This window comes from Xenopus laevis, chromosome 4L, assembly GCF_017654675.1.
Source record: "Xenopus laevis strain J_2021 chromosome 4L, Xenopus_laevis_v10.1, whole genome shotgun sequence".
Lineage (NCBI taxonomy): Eukaryota > Metazoa > Chordata > Amphibia > Anura > Pipidae > Xenopus > Xenopus laevis.
The window spans coordinates 85,600,004-85,625,021 of record NC_054377.1 but is presented as its reverse complement, the minus strand read 5'-3'; the positions used below and the strand labels follow the sequence as shown (position 1 = coordinate 85,625,021).

Here is a 25,018-nt window from a genome sequence, read left to right as displayed (position 1 = left end):
TTTAACACATGCCAAAAGCATGGCATCAAAGCCCAGGAACTGCCCATCACTAATTGCGTTGTACTGTCTTGTATGTACTAATGCAAGTGCTTGTCAGGTCATGGTAGACCACTAAAGAATCTTCAGGCTGAATAGCTGGCAGTGTAAGGTTTTCTCCATTCAAGTGAATGAGGCGGGAGATAATCTGTTTGCTCCCAAAAGAGGTGGATAGTTACATTTTGGGTAAAGTAACATATCTGTTTTATTTTGTCATTTTCAAACACATTTTTTCATTCAAGATTTGTTTTGATGTCCTACTGAATGCTTGCTGTGTATATCTTTTTTTTTTTTATTTAGCCTTTGACAAAATCAAAGAAAAGAATATGTAAGTTTTTCTTCATCAAAAACGCCAGGCCAGATTTCTCAGGGAGCAATGGACAGGAATAAGCGCAACTCTATAGCTGGATTTCCTCCTCACCTCGAACGCATTGAGGATGGTGGAGTAGATGGAGGGATAACTCAGTTGGGAAGGGTTTATACATCATCCTACAGTGCCCTCATCAGTGCCTTCTCCAGATTAACAAGACTTGATGACTTCACTTGTGAAAAAATTGGCTCTGGATTCTTCTCTGAGGTTTTCAAGGTAACCTGTTGAATTAATTTCTTTCTACCAAAATATTTAGGTATTTTCCAATGCATTTGTAAGGCCACAAGAGCTGGATATTCTAGCCATAATGTAATGCTTCCTAAGCTATTTTTCTTAGGGAACCCTAAGCTGTAAAAGTGACACTAGACTTGAGGGTCAGTTTAGGGTGAAAGCTAAAGCCCAATTAGATGTTTTTGGATGTTTTGAAAAGCACCAAATGTTGGACTGCAAAGGGGGACCTGAACTCAATAATAAGTCTCAAGCCCTCCTTCATTAAAGGAAAACTATACCCACAAAATTAATATTTAAGCAAACCAAACTGGAATATATATTTAAGTAAATATTGTACATCTCTTACCTTGAACCACCATTTCGTGATGGTCTGTGTGCTGCCTCAGAGATCACCTGACCAGAAATACTGCAGCTCTAACTTTAACAGGAAGAAGTGTGGAAGCAAAAGACAGAACTCTTTCTGTTAAAAAGATACTGACACCAGAAATTAAACTTTTTTTTACATCTATCATAATATTGCCTTTGAAAGCTACTTCTAACTTTGCCATAAAGTATTTGCACAATGCTTTTACATTCCCTGTCTGATCCCCCATGTATGAGGGGACAGCCATATTTGTGCAGCAGGAGTCCTTTGGCATTGGAAACTTTAACTGACAGGCTGAGATGGGACAGTCAGGTTTAGGAACTTCAACTAACAATTACTTACAAAAACAAGCATCTCCGCAAAAAAACAATCAACATGACCTATAGCTAACTTTTAATATACTTTCATATTTTAAAAAGTAGTTTTTACTGTCAGTATCACTTTAATTGACTCGTGACCTAACATTTATGGTTTGTTTGTGTGAACTGTGAATCCTAGGATGCCCTTATTTTTTTTTAAATGGCAATTTTCTATTTAGGATTACCCAATGGCACATACTACTAAAAAAGTATACTATTATGAAAATGGTTTATTTACATGAAGAAGGGTTTTCATACAAGCTTATTTATGCAACATCTTATTCTAGAGACCTACATTGTTAGGGGAATATAGTTTTCAATTTCCATAAATTGGTGCACCATGTACTGAAAAACATTTAAACATTAAAATGATTAAATAAAAATCCAGTTTAATTTGCCTTTAAATAGGAAAACGGAATCTGCTGCAAAGAATCATTGTTTGTTTGAACATTGCACTTCACAATCACTGGGGGGGGGGGATTTTTCTTCTTGTTTCAAGTACCATGGTGCTCCTCATCTGCTTAAAAAAAAAAAGTTTGTGTTAACATACCTGAGGAATTGCATGTACTAAACCAATAATTTTTTACATTATGATTTGGATACTGGGGACACTTTTATTGGAATTGATAGATTACAATTTGTTCTTTCATGTCTTGGGCCAGTGATTGCTATACACTAGTTATCATCTTCAGTTTTTTTAGAGTTTGTATTCAGTAACTAGGAAGTGGTGGGTAGTGAATAGGCTTGAGTATAATTAAAAGTGACTATTCAGTGCAAAACAACCGAAGGTGTTCTGCTTATAATACATTTAACATTGAAGTTGTGCTTGCTGAAAGTAGGGGCACTATGACCTCTGTACTAAAGATCCGTGTTTCTTATCATACTGAGCTATGCAAGCCTTTGTGTATTAGCAGAGTTAGATTGAATATTTATAAAACAGTTACATGTTGTTGCTAGGTTGTAAAATCATAAATTGCTAGAAGTTCCTTCCACATTGGGTAATGCAATGAATTTTTATCACCTGAATGTCCGAAAAATATTATTACATATATAATTATCAGAAGTGAACAGTGAAAATGATCAAATCCTCAAAGTAGCAGAAGTAAAGAGTATGTTATACTCCAGAAATATTGGCTAGGATATTTGTAGGCCAATCATATGTGTGTATAGTATATGCATGTGTTCTGGGAATGCCCCCCGGATTCAAATTTTTTGGAGGGCAGTATTTTCATTTACTAATGAAAAACGTTGCTTTCCACAAATCTACAACCCTTAAACCTGCTTAATTTGATCTCTTGGAAAACTGCCTGGCATCTCCTAACCCAGTCCAACTTTACATGTAGTGGGCTGATTACTTTTCAAATGGTATGTTCGAGGGCCAGATTAAATTAAAATGATGTCATACAGTGAAGTCTGTGGAGCTTTTGAGCAGACCTGGTAAATTCTTTGGAGGGGTTTGTTAACCAATTAACTGCTGTGGAGCATAGCATTAATGATCAGGGTAAAAAATGCTTTGACACAGATCATAAATTTTACAGTGTGTGGCACTTCTGAGTTTTGATGCGAGGAGTGCAACCTTTCTCATCAGAAACTCTGGCCAATGAGTGCAAAAGTTTTGCATAATCTCTCCCGGAACCCAAGTGTCCCGGGAGCCGTTGGAAACAGCAGGCAAAGTGTGATGATGCAGGAGAGATGTGACTGCTTTTCCTCACCAAGCCACAGGACCTCCACATGCTCCCCTTCAAACCCAATGTTTTTATGTGTTTCTTTATACAAGGTGGTTCCAAAGCCTACAGGACCCTACATGGCAGCCTGCGTTGTTATAAATGGCTTACTTCTATAAATACTATTAGAGCTTCTTAAGTAAAGAAACAATTTTACAAAAGAAGGTTAACCGTTCATATAAGTACTTTTTGTATGTCACTGGCCCTTTAAGATCAGTGTCATAGGTCATTACTGAGGGAAGATTAGATGAAGAGCGAAAGGATGAGGCAGGAGAAAGAAAATGTCTAAAAGCAGGTAATGGCTAATCATCACCATCTGGGTATAGGTCACTGCTGTTTCTATACTCAACCGTTTGTGTCTCTCTAACAAAAAGATCTTTTAAAAATCTTTACATTTATGGCCAGCTTTATACTGTTGTCTCACCAGATATACCTGGATTTCTGTACTGGATATGAATAATTATAAGAAATTAACTGTAAGAAAGATTGTGCGTTTTAATACACGTGTAGAGCTGACGATTCAGCTCTAACAATGGGCGATGTTTGGGTGTCCGATCAAAATGTTCCTGCAACCCTGATCGAAGAGCCGACCAATATCCATGGTCTCTTACCATACACTCACCAAATTCGTACGAATGGCAGAACTGTTGGCAGAAGACTTGGACATCTGTCTGCTCTTTGATGCGTCTATGGCCACCTTAAGACTTTGTCCAGCTTTGATTTAACTAGATGAAAGTCTAGAATGGTGGATTTCCAAGCTGCGGCTATAAATTGTTTTGAGGCAGAGAAGATGTGTTATCATTTTCCTATTTTTTGCCTCCTGAGATTCTCTTGTGTATTAGTGATTCTGCGGGGTCTTTACTTAAAGGGATATTGTAATGGGAAAACATGTTTTTTTTTTAAAACGCATTAGTTAATAGTGCTGCTCCAGCAGACTTCTGCATTGAAATCCAATTCTCAAAAGAGCAAACAGCTTTTTTTATATTCAGTTTTGAAATCTGACACGAGGCTAGACATATTGTCGGTTTCCCAGCTGCCTCCAGTGTTGTTCTTAGATTTACCAGGAAGCTGTTATCTTGTGTTAGGGAGCTGCAATCTGGTTACCGTGCCATTGTTCTTGTGTTAGGCTGCTGGGGGGGGGGGGGTGTGATATCACTCCACTTGCAGAACAGCAGTAAAGAGTGACTGAAGTTTATCAGAGCACAAGTCACATGACCGGGGGCAGCTGGGAAACTGACAATATGTCTAGCCCCATGTCAGATTTCAAAATTGAATATATAAAAATCTGTTTGGAAAAATGGATTTCAGTGCAGAATTCTGCTGGAGCAGCACTATTAACTGATGCTTTTTGAAAAAAACATGTTTTCCCATGACATATATATACGTTTAAGGTCAGATTGGTAACATTTGTAATGAATGTATAAATACGTATCCAGAACCAGACAGCTTTGTGGCAATCCCACCAAATGTACAAAAGTTCCCGGCTGGCCGCAGTTTCTGAAGCATAGGGAGGAACTTGTGGGGTACCATTTTGCCAGTCTTGTGGATACTAGGTACCATTGGTGCCGGACTTTTTGAGATGTTTCTTGGATTGCTATGTTAATTGAGCAGTGCATATTATCTTCAATGGTATCGGACCATTGATCTTCCTCCATGCATATGTATAGGTCTTTCTCCCAAAGCTATATAAATCTCAAGTCTTTTAAGGGAGTCAGGTGGGTTAGGTGATTGTATATTATTGATATTGCTCGTTTTTGAGGAAGATCTTGTAGACACATCTTTTCAAATAATGTTGGGTTGGGGAACTTTTTCTCTTTCCACAAGGTTCCTATTTAGTGTCTTATTTGGAGGTATCTCAGAAATTCACATTGTGTGATAGTGTAGGATTCCCAAAGTTATTTTGAATCCACCAGTGGATGGAGCTTTTTGATGCTCCGGGAGGAAAGTCAGAATTTGCCTCAAAGCTTGGCGCTGGTACACGTTTGGAGATTAGTTTGTTTGTAGGAGTAATAGTTTTCCAATCTTTAAGGGAGTGTAATACAACTGGATTGCTGCTGATCTTTCCGGCTGGTTGTTTAGTCCATAGTAATTTTTTTTTTTTGTTTTTTTTTTAGGGACCACTCTTTTGAGGTGTCCTGCTCCAATTGTGCCCACATGGGTATATCTTCAGTCTGGTGCCAATCTGAGTTGATTTAGTTGGGCCGCTATAAAATAGCTTTTTAATTTGGGAACCCCCAGTCCTCCTTTATTTCTATGTCTTGTGGCTGTAGTAAACTTTAAACTAGCTCTTTTACTGTCCCATACAAACTTGCTGAAAGCTTTTAGCAGAAGCCCAAGCATTCCTGTTGGCGGAGAGACAGGAAGGGTTCTGAATAGATTTCGTAGATGTGGCTAGGCTGATATTTTTAGGGCAGTGATTCTCGCTATCCAGGACAGTTTAAAATTGCTCCATGAGGTTATCGACTTGAGTATACTCTTGAGATATTTTGTTGTAATTGGCTTGTGACTGTGCACCATAATCACAATGAATATCCTCTCCTAAGTAGTTTAGGTTGTTTTTCTGCCAGTGAAGGTGGAAGTTCATTTCTAATAGTTTGGTAATGTGGTTGGGCCAGTTAATATTAAGAGCTTCAGTCTTAGTTGTATTAACTGTGAAGCCTGAGACATTTGTCGTGTGATACTTTATACAGGGAAGGGAGAGATCTCGTAGGGTTTGATATTGTGAGCAGGATATCATTCAGATATAACACACATATATAATCTACATTTGCCACTCTGACACCTGTAATTTTATGGCCGGATTTCAATAGAGAGAGGTTTGATGGCCAGGGCAAACAACAAAGGATGCAACGGAAAAAAAGGTAAGAGATACAAATGTCCGCTCTTGTCACATCGTTCATCCGTCACGACTGTCTGATGCAGATGCAGCATGCAGCGTCTGCATCCGACTGTTATTTTGTGCCAGATGAACGATGCGACACCATCCGACATTGCTATTGCTTACCTTATTCTCCGTTGCATCCAATTTGACGGCTGTGTTTTGGTGCATAGCGTTGGATCCACCTTAAACGCACCGAAGTCGCCCATGTAGTTCTACCCTTAAAGCAAAAACAAAAATCAACTTATTGGTTGCTGCTCCTGGGTAAATTATTAAATATTGAGATATTACTTCTTATTACAGAGTTTGGGCTCTGCAGCTCTCTTTTAGTTAGAGCATCAGGGACCCTAACATCCAGGAGGACAGATAAGACTAGCCCTATACTTTTTGAGGAGGCTTCTTATCTTGTGTTTGCCTTCTACTTTTATTCCAAAGATGTTTGCAATGTTCCCATTCACTATAGTATTACTTGCCATAATATGTATTAAGTTGCTTAGAATTTGCCATTCTATAGCATACTAAAAGTTACCTTAAAGGTGAACCACCCCTTTAAAAAGGGCTCGTTTGAGAGCGCTTGTTAGCCGAAAAAGTGTATTGGTGACATTTACAGTCCACTATTACCTGACAAGTGCAGACGCAATCTCCAGTCTGATGATTTGCATTTTAGTATATGGGGACCCTTTGGTACTGCTTATTTGGGCTACGAAAAAAAATGCAGCATTTAGGGCAGAGACACGTTCAGTTGACTAATCTCCCCGAACTGCCTCCTGCCGGCTACAAATGTAAATTGCCAGCAGGATGGCAATTGGTGTGCTTTGTTTTCCAAAGTCGCCTAACAAGGAAACTTCGGGCGACTTCGGAAAACAAATCGCTCCGAGTGCCATCCCACCAGCGATTTAGATTCTAACTGGCGGGAGGCAGTTTGGGCAGATTAGTCGACCTGAAGACGATTTCTCACCGAGCAACTAAATCTCCCCGAATCTGAGCATGTGTCTCTGTCCTTAGGGCAATGGTAGACGAGGCGATTACTCACTCGTGACAAATCTCCTCTTCTGCGGGTAACTAATCTTTTCCAAATGAAAAAGTGAATCGCCGGTAGTGAAACATATGCTTCTCTTCAATTTTCAAAAGTTGCCTGGTGAGGAACGTTCGGGCAATGCGTGTGTTTTACCACCATCTTTTTACTTTATTGCCAGTGTGAAACATTTGGTGGGGATTAGTCGCCCGCAGAAGAAGAGATTTGTTGATTAGAGAAGTGATCCCCAACCAGTGGCTCGTGAGCAACATGGGGCTCTCCAAGCCCTTTGATGTTACTGAGAGGCCTCCGCTTGTTTTTGGATTTCGAGGTATAAGGACTATTTGTACTGCCAAGTAGACCCACCTGTAGTCTTCCAGGCCACATAGGGGCTACCAAATAACCATTACAGCAGCACCCTTACGTGCTGCTCCCCAACTTTTTATTATTTAAATGTGTCAGGGTAAAAAAGGTAGGTCACCCCTGGATAAGAGCCATAGGAAGTGAAGATGAGCTGTGGCTCATATCCATGTTCTAATGATACAGGAACAAGAACAGCACTCCTAGCATTTATTAATTGCCAAAAAAATGTGTATAAATGCAAAAAAAAGCTTTATTGCTCGATGTTCAGTCACACACAGAAACCTTCATCTGGAGTAAAAATAAACAAATGTCATGTTATAAAGATTCATTTGGATCCTTTGCCCATTACACACGTACCAAACATATTATGATTTTATCATAAAAGGGAAAGTGTCATGGGAAACTGACAATATGTCTAGCCCCATGTCCGATTTTGTCAGAAGTTTGCTCTTTTGAGAATTGGATTTCAGTGCAGAAGTCTGCTGGAGTAGCACTATTAACTGATCCATTTTGAAAAAAAACCAGTTTTCCCATGAAAGTATCCCTTTAAATACACTGTCAGTGTGGTGTCATTTTTTTTGTCATTGTCAGCAGCTGCGACTCTTTTTAACTTCCCAAGTGAATCAGATGCTAATGCTATTATGACTGCTAAATGCTGTGCCCAGAAGTGATGCTATTCTAACACAAATACAAGGGAAATTGCATGCTCCGTAACTTGCGCATGATTTATTACAACTCACACTGTGTTACAGCAGTATTGGTGCATCACAATTTTCGGTTGATGCTTGTGTCCACAGTTGCACTGGGAAAGTGAGGGAGAAACACTGTATTGTGGATAAAACATGGTGATTTATCCACAATACTGTACTTTTTACATTGTTCTGCTTTGTAAATGAAAACTCTTATCTCTAAACTAACTGAGGGTGCAGTCACCTGCCTACATCAGTGTGTATTTGTATAGACAGAGTACACACACATTTCTCCCTCCCACATATTAATCTAGTGAAAAGGTTAAATTATGACTGTAAAATCTCATACTTTCTGTTTATTCCTATAGCAAGTTCTCTGCTTGGATTATGTTAGTTGGCTGATGTATTCCGGTTTCATTTTTGTGTGAAAACTTGGAAACAGCAGTTTAGAGCAGATGGGCCTTATAACCTACAGTATTGTTAGTGAAGTTAAAGGAATGTGGTTTGTAAATTGTATGTCTTGACTTTTGATCTTATTTTTAAGGTTAGCCAAAACACTGAGATCATTTTAAATATGGCCCAGTCTTAAACTCCAGATTTACCATTTTTGCTTAATAGATATTTGGTTCACTAGAACAGGAAGCAACCTACAATTACTATCAAAGTTTCTTACCGCTCCACTGTAGTTTGCTGTGTAGCAAATAGGCAGAAGTAACTTAAAATTACAACAGTGCTAAAAGCGTATGTACCTAGAGGTAATGAGGGAGAAGAGGATACTGGGTTTCCTTTCCAGAATTTCTTCTTTTTTGCATACAAAATGAGGAGACCTCGCCTGAAATGATTTTTTTGTGGATATGCTGGAAGTATAGTAATGTATGCTAATATGAGGTTACAACACCCAGTCTCTAAAATTATTATTAATGTTGCTTGTAGAGTTGCCACCATTTTCTGGATAAAAAATACTGACCTTCCTATATTTTCATAGCTTTTCCCTAGAAATAAAATTGGTATCAAGCAACATTACCAGCCAGGTGGCAACCCTAGTTGCTTAGTGTTTTTGATTTACGTAAATGTGCTGATGGTTTTCCTTATACCATATAGCACAGAGGTATATTCTGTGCGTGGTTCTGAAATGTTATGACATTTTTTATAGTGGCAGTTGTAGACAACAATACACAATGCATCTAGGTCTAGTTTAGGGCATATGCATACTAAGTGGTACCTTGCAGCTTGGGGTGGTGGTCTGTGAGTATACTATACTTTGGAACTTCTGTATGGGACCTGTTATCCAGAATTCTCAGTGCCTGGTGTTTTCCAGATAACCGTTCTTTTTGCAATTTGGATCTTCATACCAAGTCTACTAGAAAGTCATGTAAACATTAAATAAATTGTACTGTGTATGCTATACTCTGTACATATGATGACAAACTTTAAATCTTGAATCTTCTAATAAAGATTAATAATATATTTGGATCACATACTGTTTTGTAATACAGAGAAAAAGCAAGTCATGTTTAAAATTGTGTATAATTTGGATAAAATAGTCTATGGGAGACTCCTTTCTGTAATTCCGTAATCCTCTAGACTAACTCCGGGGCCGGACCATGATGTAGTGGGAGGCGGGGCTGTGACATAACTGGGCAAGACATGACTTAGTGAGGCGGGCTGTGACATTGGGGTGGGGCCAAGACCTGATGATCAGTGATTGCCCGATCACTGCATCAATCTCATGGAATCCTGCCCATTTCCTAATTTGGAAAACCGGGCAGGCAATGTTGAACTATACAGCCCTTCAGAAAAACGGGCTGTCTGGGTCAAAACTTGACAAGTGGCAATCCTAGTTTCAGGATAACTGATCCCATACCTGTACTAGTTATACTGGAAAATAGGTGGGGCTGTAATTAAACAGGCTGCTGGCCTTGGGAAGTGGAAATGCAACTAAAATAGCTGACATTTTATCTTGATTGTTCTTACTCTTTAACTAAAGTAGGTTGAATAAATCCACAAATGTTTAAGGCCATAGAATGAAATTTTCTGCCACGAGTTGCAGCAAAAGCAATGTGAAGTTTACAATACTGGCAACTGTATTTAAAAAAAAACAACCAAAAAGAACAATTCAATAAAAAATTAGTTTCTCAGACAGTTGGCTTACAAAGAGTTCCTTGTGTAATAAAATGCACACTAAAGCAAGCAGCAGCTTTTATGTAAAAAAATCCACTGTATTAAAAACTTATGTGAAACGGAGTACCTATGTATTAATAATAGTATCACTTTAAAACCTGATTCTATTGAAAACAAAGTGGATGGCGACCATACTGCCTTCTTTCTTTAGTGGAAGCCAATTGGAAACAAACGCGCATGGCACCTAGCAGTGACTTCATTCTTACTTGTGAGGTTTGCTTCAGCTATTGAGAGATGGTGAAAAAGCTCAATATAGGTATATTTCAAAGTTGAATCTTTTAAGGAATTCACAAGTCTTAATTGTACTTACAAATAAGGTGTACTTTCCCTTTAATGCTGATTTAATTAGAAACTTACCTGCGCAGGTCAGCGTTTTTTCTGTTATTAAAGTTATTCAAGTCACTATAAGAGGGGTGCGATTGTAAGTTACTTATTTATTCAGACATAAAAACCAAGCCAGTTTTGTTTGCAACCATATACTTATTACTATATTCATTTGTGCCAGTTTAACATAAAGTTTATAGATCTAAAGCCTTTACTAATATATAGTAAACTTTTTTAAACAAGTTATTTGCTCTATATATGATGCATCTTTTCTTACAGTGGTAGAAAATAACAGGTTATGGCTTTCATTTTAATTTCCTACTCTACCTAATGTCAGATTAGAAATGGATTCCTGAATAAGGTAAATTAGTGTTGGATAGTAGTGGATTATAGTAGGCATTTTTAGGGTGGCCACTCCGAACCCATGGCTCCAAGGAGCACAAGTCTGCCAGACTCTCTCCATAGCTGAGGCATTTATATAACGACACCAGTTATCGTGCCTAAAAGAGATCACTATGCAAAATGCTAATGGTTTTTCTTGCTGCATACAGCTGAGTGAGTAGTTAAAGTAGTTATCCTTGCTCATAATAATTTCAGGGCTTGGACTTTTAAAGGCTTAATAGTAGTTGCAGCTGGGGTATATGTAACATCCCAGGGCCCCCATATTCTTATAGTATCCCACTGATCACATGGTAAGTTGCAGAGACATAAACACAAGATTGTTTGTGAGTTGTCCAAATACCTTGGCACCAAAGATAAAGAAACAAACTCGTTTGCAGTGCATGTTTTTCTGTCTCTGTGCTCAAGGCAAGAAGTCATATGAGAAATCTTATGAATCTTGTTTTTGTTCCAGTTATAGGTTTGCTGACATCTTGGCTGTTTGGAAACACTGATATATCATTGATTTCTTATATGAGCAGTTATTAATTATATATATTATTTTTTTTGTTTTGTTTTGTTTAATTCTTCACTATTACTATTAAGTTACGGTTGTTAGTGTTCGAAAAATAAGTGAAATGTATAGCCAGAGATATACACCTTGGCTTTTTCCGTAAAACATAAGCCAAAAATAAAGTATCTTTAGAGTTAAAATAATTTTTTACTATAGGGAGGATACAGTCTTTAAAGTATCACACTCATAGAACAGTATGAGCAAATAAGTTCATCTTGCTAAAATAATTACTTTGATTTTCTTATTCACCTTATTTAACCTGTTTCTTAACACGTGGAGGCCTGTTTATCAAAAGGTTGGATTTTAGTGGTTTTATTGTTTTTTGAAACCACTCACAAGCTCTAAAACTGCAGATGTCATGAAATGTATTAAAGGACTTGTTCAGTGTAAAAATAAAAACTGGGTAAATAGGCTGTGCAAAATAAATAATAATAAAATGTTTCTAATATACTTAGTTAGCCAAAAAATGTAATGTATAAAGGCTAGAGTGATTTGATGTATAACAAGTCAGTCAGAACACTACTTCCTGCTTTTCAGCTCTCTTGGTTTACACTGACTGGTTACCCTGGCTACCAGGCAGTAACCAATCAGAGACTTGAGGGGGGCCACATGGGTCATATCTGTTGCATTTGAATCTGAGCTGAATGCTGAGGATCAGTTGCAAACTCACTGAACAGAAATGTACCATGTGGCCCCCCTTCAAGTCGCTGACTAGCTCAGAGTTATAGAGCTGAAAAGCAGGAAGTTGGATTCTGGCTGTTTTATTAGACATCTGTTCACTCCAGCCTTTATATACTACATTTTTGGCTAACTATATTAGAAACATTTTTTATTTTGCACAGCCTTTCCATTTACCCAGTTTTTATTTTCACACTGAACTGTTCCTTTAAAAGATCCGAATAAAAGTACAAACTGAAAATTACGCTGAACGATGCACTAAAAAATACCAGTACCCTGTATCTTGAAACCCTCTTAAAAAGTTGAACAATTCCTAACAAAAAAATATATTCAGAAACCTCAAAGTCCGAAATGATTAAAGGATCAGTGCAACTCCCAAAAACTTCTATAGGTCCTGGACAACTTTAACTTGGCGAAGTTTTGTATTAGTGGTTTTCCAACTTAATAAATCTCACATTTTTAGAGCTTTTTAATGAAATTGGAGAACCATGAATTTTTAGATATTTGTGGAAAAAAATTGTCTTTTTAATTTTTTCTCTGAAGGTGCGCCACAGGACATCTGATCAAGTTATGGCTCTGAAGATGAACAAACTCAGCAGTAATCGAGCCAATATGCTAAAGGAGGTGCAACTCATGAATCGTTTGTCCCATCCCAATATCTTGAGGTACTTTCTACATTATTTATTGGCAAAATGAGCAAAGTGTATGTATATGCTGTCTCATTCCCAACAGCCCTAAAGTGAAGCAAGCTGTATCCTGGTTTATTTTCTGTATTTTCAGTGGCAGTTATAACCATGGAAGAATTGCTTTTATATCCACCCTCAGCTTTCAGCTCTGTGCATAATGGGCAGCAGATGGGTAGCATCTGTTATGGCATGCATGTTTATTTTGAAAATAAAACTACTGTACTTGTATCATAAATCCTGCTGTAGTTTTTCTGACAGAATGTTTATTTTACAAAGTTTCTGTAAATGTTCGTGCAGTACTGTGTATTATATTTATCCAGCTCTGCACTTCACAAGAAACATTATTATTCTATCATGACATTATCTAGGTTGCTTTCATCTATGTAATCCATCCTCCTCGTCATCTTAGTCCTAGACATAATGCATATGAAAAGTGTTCGTTTAGGGCTCACAGTCCTTAGGGCAGTGGCCGACGCACCCATGATTATTTATGCACGACAAATCACCTGATAATGCGTCTCCATGGAAATAACTGAAATCACTGGCAGTAAACCAACATATCGTGAAGTCCAGAGGCAACTTCAGGGGACTTCGTGAGTTGTTGGTTATTTCCAATGGAGATACATTTTTGAGAGATTCTGTCTCTTGCAGTCATGCTTAAATAATCACTGGTGACAAAGCTCCTTTTCGGCCACTGCCCTTAACGTTTATTCAAGCTAGGCAGGCACTGAATCCAGGATTCTGTTCAGGATTTGGCCAAGATTCAGCAGGAAAATCACGTGCCTTTTTCGTCACATACAAACAAAATCTGGTTAGGTTCAGTATTCGGCCGATCTTTGAGAAGGGATTCAGGATCCCTTAGGAATCCTAAAATAGTGGATCTCGTGCATCCCAATACACTGCACTGCAGGGCCACATGTGTTGCCTCCTGGAAACCTGATAAACCTGAAAGGTACCGGTAAGTAGGAAACATCAAGGTGCTCTGTCTTATGAATGGCCTAATTGGCTGACCACAGGATGCAATGCAGCACCCAGGTGCCATGCGGATAGCGTATAACCTATATATATTTATACCATTTCTTTTATATGCATATTTTAACTTTTCATAACAGACTTGTATGGATTTTCCATATTGGGAATTTATTTCAGCTCTTAATGACTATAAAAGTTTTATGTCTTATCAGGAGTACAGATCCCCGAGTAGTGTATAAATATTTCAGTTATGCTAAAGCCCCTCAGCTTATTCTTGCTGCCCAAGACTGACTTTGTCCATAGATGTTTTGTATCACACTGGCTTAACGTGGAGCCAGGAGTTGGGAGTCTGCGTGCTGATCTTTGGGTTTCCTAGAGCTGAATGCATGCTAAGGCATTTTGAGGCTGAAAATTATGAGTGCTGGCACTTTCAGAAACTCCATGGGAGACATTAAAGGATAATTCAGGGGACTTCTGCCCCATGTGTGATTAACTTTTTTACTCAGCAAGGAAAGTCCTGTACAGTAGTGTTCGCTAACTTCGTAAATACAGTATGTCTATAGTAAAAAGTCAAATCAACTGGACTTGCTGTATTTTTATTTTTCCTTGAAAATCTTTCACTAGTCATCCTACTAGCTTTCTCAATTCAGAATGACCTGTACAAAATATTTCTGGTTATATACCCTGGAATCTTGGGAGAACTCCCATTGAGTTATCAGAACTATACCTGTACAAATAAATATGGCAGCCTGTGCTAGTTTGCTTGGAAGATTTCTGTGTTCAGGAGTTGTTTGTATTAAGGGGTTATGCTGATGCTAAAGGACAGTAAGGACTTGTACATTATGTTTTGGCTTTAGACATAAGAAGCCAAATGTGAAGCTGTGTTATTGCCAAAACCTGGCTCCCTCTTATGCAAATAAACAGTCAGACCTATATATATATCTTGGCTCTAGATAACTTTGTCACAATGAGCCTTTGTATGTAGGATCACGTCTACATTTACAGAGAGGCGTTTAACTGTTCATTAGTAAGTAAGACTACTCTTTTCAGTGCAATTGAGTATAATTGATAAATTAGTTTATACTTATCATAGTTAAGTTGCTTTTATAAAGGCCAAATATGGAGTGATTTTAAAGCACAACAGGATTACGGGTAATAGTACAGAAAGAGATATTGATATTTAAGCATTATTCCTACTTCTGTTTTGTAAGCTTTTCTTTGCTGCTTCTCAACAGTAAGCAGTCCATCCAAGAAAAATATAGTATGCAGTCTGACAATCATATTTGTTGGGTTCAGTACTTAAATTATTTCTATGCCTGTTACATATTTGTGTGCTGTGCCTGCTGAGGGCAACTATAGCTTAGATTTTGCTTTTTGAGAACTGTAGATACTATGGAAACATCACATGACTCCATTTATAAATCTAAATTTGACAGCAAGCTTTTACATTGTGTTCAGTTACTATGTTTTTGTGTGTGTTTTGACTCTTTGGATAGGCGTTTGTGTCTCTGAAACAACTTAAGCATCTTCTAGAGAGACTAAACTAGAATGCAATAGATACTTCCCTAAATATGATTGATAAGAAAAAAGGGAAACAGTCCTGTATGTACTGTACCTGCAATGCAAATAAATATTTAAAGGGGTTGTTCACCTTTAAATTAACTTCTAGAATGGTATAGAGAGTGATATTTGAAACAATTTACAATAGGTTTCATTTCATTATTTGTGGGTTTTGAGTTATTTAGCTTTTATTCAGCAGCTCTCCAGTTTGCAATTTCAGCAATCTGGTTGCTGGGTTCCAAATTACCCTAGCAACCATGCACTGCTCTGACTAAAAGATATGAATAAAAAGATTGAAATATAAATAGGAAAAGGCCTGAATAGAAAGATAATTAATAAAAAGTAGTAATAACAATACATTTGTGGCCTTACAGGAAATTTGTTTTTTTAGATGGGACTAGCAAATAATTCTCTAAAACTATAAAAAGAGAAAAAATAAAAGTTGCTCAGAATTGTCCATTCTATAACATACTAAAAGTTAACTGAAAGGTGAATATCCCCTTTAAATTTAATCCAGGGGTTATTTTTATTTCCGGGAATAGATGTCACCTTGTTTAATTATGAATATGAGCCTTAATTAGAGCCATATCTTTTCATAACTCTTTCCTGTATTAGCTGCGTTGCCGGGTTAGTGGTTATGAATGGTTTGGATGTCTGCCATTTTGGCATGAAAATGCTGGCCTTTCTGGCAGTAAGCAGCCACTTATTTATACAGGGCTAGATGTGCTTATGTTTTGATGAGCATTTCTTCTGCTTGCTTTGCAGTTCCACTGCAGGACATTTATGAGGTATTTTTAGCAAGTAAAATGTTTGTGGTGTGAGCTCATGCTCAAGAGATTGGGTCTGCTCCTGCTTCAGACTTTTGAAATAAATCTTTTCATTAAACTTTCACACAGTTTCACTTTTCCAGACAGACGGTGTGCCAAACTTCTTTGACTTTGTGGAGATTTTTCTGGAAATGGTTTGGTAATTAAAAATACATCATTTCATTCAGAAGTCCCAGAAGGAACTGGCAGAAATTATTAGTAACAGCTGCACCTATAGTAGTTCTGCAGTGTATTGTGTGAGGGTATTTGCTTAGGCCAGGTTGCATGATAGCAGCCTTTGCTGAAGACTTCTTTCCAGTCTTGCTGTAGATTATTAAAGGAACAGTTCAGTGTAAAAATAAAAACTGGGTAAATAGAAGGTTGTGCAAAATAAAAAATATTTCTAATATAGTTAGTTAGCCAAAAATGTAATGTATAAAGGCTGCAGTGACTGGATGTCTTATATTACAGAATGGAACACAACTTCTTGAATTGCAGTTCTCTAACTCTGAGTTAGTCAGCGACTTTAAGGGGTGCCACATGGGACATAACTGTTCAGTGAGTTTGAAATTGATACTTAGCATGCAGGTCAGATTCAAAAGCAACAGTTATGACCCATGTGCCCCCCCCAGTCACTGTTTGGTTACTAACTGGTAACCAATCGGTGGAAACCAAGAGAGCTGCAAAGCAGGAAGTAGTGTTCTGACTATTATGTTAGACATCCAGTCACTCCAGCATGTAATAGATTACATTTTTAGCTAACTATATTGAAAACATTTTTTATTTTGCACACATATTTACCCAGTTTTTATTTTTATACTGAACAATTCCTTTAAAAATAACACTGAACATGGTGGCTGAACAGAAGCAGTGAGAATGTTTGTTTATCTCTTGGCAATGGAGAAGAAGGAGAAAGGAGATGCTAAAAGTACAGAAAGATAGGACCGGGGCCACGCAGGCAATTCTGTTTCTAAGGGCAGAGACATTCAGTATGTGGTGTTTTTTTATTAAAAGAAATTGCTGTGTTTATAAAGATGTGTATTACATTATGCCACCAAATGTCTGTATTTTAGGCATTTATTTTAATATACCGGTAATCTTCTGTAAAATGTTAAAGTCAATAGACAAAGTTCAGGGTAGTAAATATTTCAATGAAAAACGCTTGTATTTGCATTTTCTGGCTAAAATCTGCACTGTGACAGGTACATGTTGCAACTGATGTGTGGTACTCATATAAGTTGCATGGTCTCGAAATCTACGATATGAAATTTGCATACAGAACAGCAACGGAGTGTCCACAATGTCAACTAGCGAATAAAATGGCTCCATGCTACAATACACTATTTCCCTTTGCAAGTAAACTTTCTAATAGCTTTCTTTCTAAGAGATATTTTCTCTTAAAAACAAAAAACTTTTTTCAGAATTGATTGAATTCTCATGGACATAAACAGATTCTGGGTTTCCTCCTTTTTAATCCTCTGTCAGACCTTTACTGCAGCGGCTTTCAGTTGCTGTTTGTTTGTGGGCCTTTCTGTCCGAAGTTTAGTCTTCAACAAGTGAAATGCATGCTCAATTGGGTTCAGATCAGGTGACTGACTTGGCCATTCAAGAATATTCCACTTCTTTGCTTTAATATACTCTACGCTACAATGCATGACAGATAAAAAGAAAGTGCATGCTACTGTTTGAATATTCATTTCTATGTAAAATTGTGTGTGTGGGTGTGTGTTTCACAATTTTGCTGAATCTTTGAACATTTGTCCTTGCTTCCCATTTTTTTTTAATTTTGAGTTTTATTTATTTTCCTTTCCTTCTAGGTTTATGGGAGTGTGTGTTCACGAAGGTCAACTGCATGCTCTCACTGAGGTAAGAATGAAGTTATCAGCTATGAAACATAATCTACTAATGTTTGTGCAATATAGGTAATATTAAACCAGCTCCACATATAGCTTTCTGATCTGGTTTAGGACTTCAGTCACTGGCTAGTTATGTTGTAAACACTTGTAGCCTAATTGGGTGTTTCCATTTGACAGTACGGCCCTTTTATTATTGTCTGACAGCTATTGGTTATGAACATTAAATTCTATAAACATTCATATGGTGAATGGAGTTACCCAAAATGACTGATTGTAATATGCACATGGACAAATCTCAAGCAGTTCCTTTTTTAAACTTGCCAAGTTGGCAGCCTTTAATTCCAGTATATACCCAGTTTAATGCTGTATTATGGATGTACCAGTTTTGATTTTTTTTTTTCGTTGTACAAAATTAAAACGTTAACCTGCAAGAAGGAAGATCGATCTGATTTTGTTACTGACAACACAGATGTTCAAAATCCATTTCCCCATTTCTTTTCTAAATCTGTAATATAAGGCCAATAGCGCACAAAGGGGTGAGGGAACCATTGCTGTTGAAGAGGCAATCAATATGTTATTGTAAGTTTTTAAGTATACCATCAGTTATAAAGAGAACACTAGCAACAATTTCACAACAGACAGTGTTCTTTAATCACACTGCTTATTTTTATTGTTATGTAATCTTAGGCATTACAGGGAAACATGAAACACCATCTTTAACTTTCACTTAAACTTTCAGCTGCTGATTATCTTAAGGCAGGAGTGCCCATAGTTTATAATGAGAGGCCTATTTTTTGTGATGTTGTCCTAATATGATCTACATCCATAAAAGCATTGTTAGCATTCTGTTCCATTGAAAACTACTTAAATATTGATTTATGGGAAAAAACAACTATTTCTTATGTAACCTTAATATATTAAGTATCTGAATGAAAAGCACGAAATAGGACAGTGATTTAGACAAGCGGTTTGTTGACACTGTCTTGAGATCTACTGATCACCAGCTAAAGGTCTACTGGTAGATCTCAATCTACCTTTTGGCACCCCTGTCTTAAGGGATGTTACTTCCATTCTAATAGGGACCCTGATCCTATCGCCAGACACCTTTTAATTTAACTTTTAAGTGATACCGACACAAAAAAATTTATTTTCAAAATATTAATCTATTTTAAAAGTTACCTATAGGTCACATTGATCATTTTATGCTGATAGTTCTGCTTTTGTAAGTACTGTAATTGTTACTTGACGCTCCTAAACCTGACTGTTTTGCCAACCTGATAATGTTATGATAGATATAAATTATTTTCTGGTGTCGGTATCTCTTTAAGTGTTCCATCAATCAATTTGAGAACTGTATAGCTGTTCAGTGGTGTTTGCAACTGCCATTTTTGGCCCTGCACACTTGGATGAAGGTGTTTGGGTCAGTGCAGTTACCGCTGATAACCACCATTTACCTTGTTAACAGAAATAAGTCTGACAAACATGGCAGCTGCTAGCACCAGTGCAGTTTAGTAGGCATTATGGGAAAAGAGAGAAAGATGTTGGATATGTGGAGGCTATGTGAGATACTTGGGGTCTGTATTCTGAGTGTGAAAGTTTAAACAAAAAAACTGTAATGCTGTTTGCCTTGGATACTACTTGCATGATGAGCTATCTTTAATATGTGTGTATAGATAGATTGATTTAAACAACTTAAAAGAGTTTTCTCTCCAGCTAGGCTTTTCTTTAGGAGGATTTCACCAAGGGTTCTGATGTCTGTTAAACATATCTTATTCAGCTTGCTTGCCTTTATGAAAGTTAGAAATTTACAGGAGGAACTTGCTGAAATTCTAAATCAGGCATTGGCCTTTTTTAAGTGAGATGTGGTCAGTGTGTCAGTTTGTTAAACTATGTCATTTATTACACAATATTCCTTGACACATAATAACTTCCAATATTTCATTTTTCTTTTTATTATTTTTATTATTATTTAAAGGCTGGTGCTGCCATAAAAAAATATTTTGTTATGGACTTCTCTTCAAACATAACATACAAAAGCTATGTCATCTCTAAGCTGTATGCTTGGATGCATATACGTAAGCTTCTACAGCAGCATACACAAATTATTAAGTTCAACGAGAATTTTGTATGCAAACAAACAAGTCAATATCTGATTTCTGTGTGCACAAAGGGTCATATTAGTGCACATTGCCTACAACAAATTACCAGTGAAGGTGACATGCAAACAAAGTGGCAAATGATAAAGGAACAGAGAACATTTCCTTCTTTCTGGGTACTTTACTTAAAGGGGAACTCCGGGTTCCAAACCAAAATTTGATAAAGAAGCCCACATAACACAGAAACCCCTAATATACCCATCCCAGTTACCTGTTTCTTCAAAAAGTATGAATAAATGCCCTTTTCTATGCTGAAATCCGGCTGTTTAACAGTTCGTCTCTTTCTGCATCATTTGAAATTCTGGCAAGGAAGGAGGCATTAAACACTGAAATAGTAACAACTTCTCGACAGCTTACAGACAGCATGCAGGAACTACATAACCCAAAATGCATTGCACTGTGATGTGCCTTTCCTTATTGAAATCACGTGTGCAGGGAATTGTGGGGGTTGGACGATACAGGACAGCGGTAGTCAGTCAGCTAAGCAAAGTAGTCAGAAAGTTCAGTAGAAGAGCAGGGGGCTAGGCTTAGGGAATTGTTCCAAACTGTTAAAAATCATGAGAAATCTGCATATTTTTTAATTGATGTATATTGCAAAGTTGCTTGAAATTATGTTTACTGTTCAAAAAGCTTGTTATTTTTATTGTGGACTTCCCCTTTAAAATACAGTTTCGAGTATCTTCAGTCGTGTTATAGTAGACTCTTTTGTAGAAAAAGTTTACTGTTTACCAAAAAACAAAAATTTAACTGAATACCAAAGCATTTTCCAGCTAATATCTGTTAGTTCCAGACCTGTAATAGAATAAATTAAGTCAGGGTCACTTAATTTACATTTACATTACAATGTTGCTTAATTTACAATGAAAAGTACTGTCTTACTTTTTTATTTAGTTGCTAATAATCCATTTAAAAAATGCACCTTCTATGATCCCTGTGCATTGTATAATCCCTTTTATTGCTAAACAATATACATATTTCACTTTGTGTGTATTCTGTTAAGTGCATATGTGTGTGTATATTTGAATAAGACCGTTGCCCTTAATTATATATTATATACATTGTTATTGTATTTTTGAGATTATTTGTTGCATGCAGGTGAACCATTTTCCGATCGTCCTAGTTTTAAGGGGCACAATTTCATTGTACTGGAGAAGTCATGCAATGTACTATGTGTAGCAGACTGTGGACTAATTATTAGCATTTGACCACAGAACCTCCAGATGGACAGCCCAATGCAGAATAACGCATTAGGTTTACCTTTTACTAAAATAAGAGTGATCGCACAATGTGCATGAATTGGCAATGCAGGTTCTACAAGAAAGGAATATAAATGTATAAAAGCCAAACTTTCATGTTTGCTGTCTCCTTTTTTGGTGTGATATTTTTATGGTCTTGTTCAGTTCTGTAAAAAAAAAAAAAAACCAGCTCATTCTGTACAAAGGCTCTGATGTGATACTTGTGGCTCTGGGGTTATTGTTGTGTTCCACAATTCTCTTTAATAATGCAACTAATTCTTTCTTCCTTTATTTTCTGACTTTCTCTTTCTTGTGAGTGCTCAGCTTGTACGTATTGAATTACTCCAAACAATTTTTTCTTAGCTTAATGTGTTTAGCTCCGTGCTTGCATTCATTTCACCTTGAGTCCTACATGTATTATTTCTAAAGGGCTTTTTTAAGGGTCATCAAAGAAAAACCTAAATAACAAGTAACAGTATTTATACTGATGATCTTTGTTTACCTTTGCTTATCTATAGTGTGCTCACACATTGATCAGCCATAGTCAGTGACAATAGTTATTAATAATTACCATGCCTGCATCTTTTTTGGAGGCATCTTTGTGTGGTCTAATGTAGCCAGCCCATCCAAATTTAGGTTGATTGGGACCCACCAAAATATTGATGGCTCCCAGTCTGACTGAAGGTACCACATGCTTTATTGTGTCATCACTCTGCAAACCTGTGCATATAAGATAAGAGCTGCTCATGTATTACAGTGCAAGGTCCACTTTTAGCGTCGTTATGGCATTGCAGTCTACCAACTTAAGTGTTTCACAAGGAAAATTACGTTTTCTATATATATAATGTTGTGTTAAGCAACCATTTCCATTAAAATAAAAATATGGATACCCAGGAGGGTGAGGTACATGTAATTTAGTTTTTTTGAATGGAGTAGACTGTTGTGTCTACAGATTCTTGTGCTTTTGTTGTCTTTTTGTTATATATTTTCCCCTGCTATTTTGATGACACGCAACCTTTATGCACTGCCTAAGATGATAAACATCCAGTGGTTGTACAAAAATCATTTTTCAGGCAGTCAACTGTGAATGAAGTTACAGTGGCTCTTTGTGACTGTAATTACCAGCCTAGCAAAACAAGCACACAAAGGGATTACAGAGAGCAGATCTGAGAATTTCATTCAGTGTTTATTTTTTTCCCAGCCTCTTCACACTCTAAGGATGGCACTAATTGTGTTACACAATGTATTTGTTGCTAAATACCTTGTTGCCTTTTTAGCCATCATTCTTGCTGACCTTTGATAAAAGTGCATATCCCACAAGTTATATTTAGCGGTTATTATAATAAGCTAGTGTTTTGATTCCTGGCAGTATATCTAATACACATATAGGAATCTTTGTACATCCTGTTGCAAAATATAAGTGGCGATAAGAAGGCACAGTGATGCAGGTCATGGGACTCAAAGACTACCTAATTTTATACCAATAATTACTTATCATTTATAAGGACACTCATTTCAGTGAGTCATGCAGCACACAGTGGCATCACTTAATGATGTAAATAAGGCTATGTTTTACATCCTTATATAAATGTTACAAAGTGACTCTTAAGGTGGCCATAGACACACAGATATCATACGGAACGAATTTTCGTACGATATTCGGTCCGTGTATGGTGGGAAATGACTTGGATATCGGTTGGCTCATCGATCGGGCTGGATGGAAAATTTTGATCGGGTGCATTTGAAGACACCTTGAACATCGGGCATTGTTAGTACTAAATCGTCATGTATATCTGACGATTCTGCTCTACACGTGTATATTGAAACGAACGGTCTTTCTTGGAAAGATGTTTTCCAAGACAGATCGTAATTGTTACGTCTATGGCCACTTTTAGGGGCAGATTTACCAAACTGTGAGTTTCGAGCTTAATACATGAAAGCTCATCCACGTTCTATTCATTCCTTTAGAATTGTATTTATCATTGGGTTAAAGTTAGAACTCACCATTTGATAAATATGGTTCTAAACATCCCATAGGAATGAATAGAACGTGAGTGAGTTTTTATGTATTAAGCTTTAAACTTGCATTTTGATCAAGCTGCCCCTAAGAGTCAATTTGTAGCATTTATATAAGGATAAAAAATAGCCTTATTAACATTGGTTAGTGATGTCAATTTGTGCCTTAACCTTTATGTCTGGTACCCAGAATCGGGTCCCCATAATTGCCTTTAAAGGGTGAGACAATATGCCATTGGTTTTCATATTTTTATTATTTGTGGTTTTTGAGTAACGTTTTATTAAAGGAAAACTATACCCCCGAATGAATACTTGAGCAACAGATAGTTTATATCAAATAAGTGGCATATTAAAGAATCTTATCAAACTGGTATATATATTTACGTAAATATTGCCCTTTTACATCTCTTGCCTTGAACCACCATTTTGTGATGGTCTGTGTGCTGCCTCAGATCACCTGACCAGAAATACTACAACTCTAACTGTAACAGGAAGAAGTGTTGAAGCAAAAGACATATCTGTCTGTTAATTTACTCATGTGACCTAACCAGTATAGTTGTTTGGTATGTTTGTGTGCACCGTGAATTATACGATCCCAAGGGGTTGCCCTTATGTTATTATAAAAATGGTTTATTTACATGAAGCAAGGTTTTATGCAATAAATTTTTATAGAGACCTACATTGTTTGAGCAGTATAGTTTTCCATTCCTTCAATTTGCAGTTTCAGCAATATGGTTGCTAGGGTCCAAATTATCTGTCCAGATCACAGATAATGGTTTCTTCTTATCTTAAAGCCAAAACGGTTGTAACAAAGGACTGAATAGATGGGGTTGTTTATACAGAGCTCATTATTTATTTGTTTCTCTGCAAATTATTGAGGAGGTGCTTTGTTACCTCAATCAGCTTCTGTCTGTGGTCTGTGTGCACTGAAAGGAATGGCATCCACCTATCTGTGCCTTAAAGGGGGTTTTCACCTTTAAATTAACTTTTAGTATGATGTAGAGAGTGATATTCTGAGACCATTTTCAGTTGGTTTTCATTTTTTATTATATGTGGATTTGAGTTATTTAGTTATTATTCAGCAGCTCTCCGGGTTTGCAATTTCAGTAATCTGGTTGCTAGGGTAATTGTAACCCTAGCAACCATGCATTGATTTGAATAAGAGGCTGGGAGATGAATAGGAGAGGCCTGGATATAAAGATGGGTAATAAAAAAAAGCAGCAATAATAATACATTTGTAGCCTTACAGAGCATTTGTTTTGTGGAGGTGAGTGACCCCCCCATTTGAAAGCTTGAGAGAGTCAGAAGAAGACGACAAAAAATTCAAAAACTATATAAAAAAAAATTAAATAAGTAAGACCAGTTGAAGTTGCTTAGAAATGGTCATTCTTTAACATACTAAAAGTTAACTTAATGGTGAATCACCACTTTAATGTTGAATAAAAATTCTATTGGATAACCCAGTTTTTTAGAGTAGCCAGCATTTTAATTGTACATACAGCCATGCTTCTGTCTGTAGAATTGTATCCTTGTACCTGAAATAGATGGTACTTGAGCAAAGGTCTAA

At 37.0% G+C, this 25,018-nt stretch overlaps 1 protein-coding gene across 2 annotated transcripts in view; it reads left to right on the top strand.

Moving 5' to 3' along the window:
• tesk2.L (testis associated actin remodelling kinase 2 L homeolog) overlaps positions 1 to 25,018 on the top strand; it is a 61,574-nt gene that overhangs the window by 2,064 nt on the left and 34,492 nt on the right. The window contains exons 2-4 of one of the 2 annotated variants that reach the window (XM_018258341.2): positions 337 to 622; positions 12,708 to 12,829; positions 18,006 to 18,054. In XM_018258341.2, coding sequence (XP_018113830.1) covers positions 413 to 622; positions 12,708 to 12,829; positions 18,006 to 18,054 — 381 coding nt within the window. In that variant the 5' untranslated portion in view covers positions 337 to 412. The remainder of the gene's footprint in view (positions 1 to 336; positions 623 to 12,707; positions 12,830 to 18,005; positions 18,055 to 25,018) is intronic. The other variant, XM_018258342.2, reaches the window with a different exon arrangement.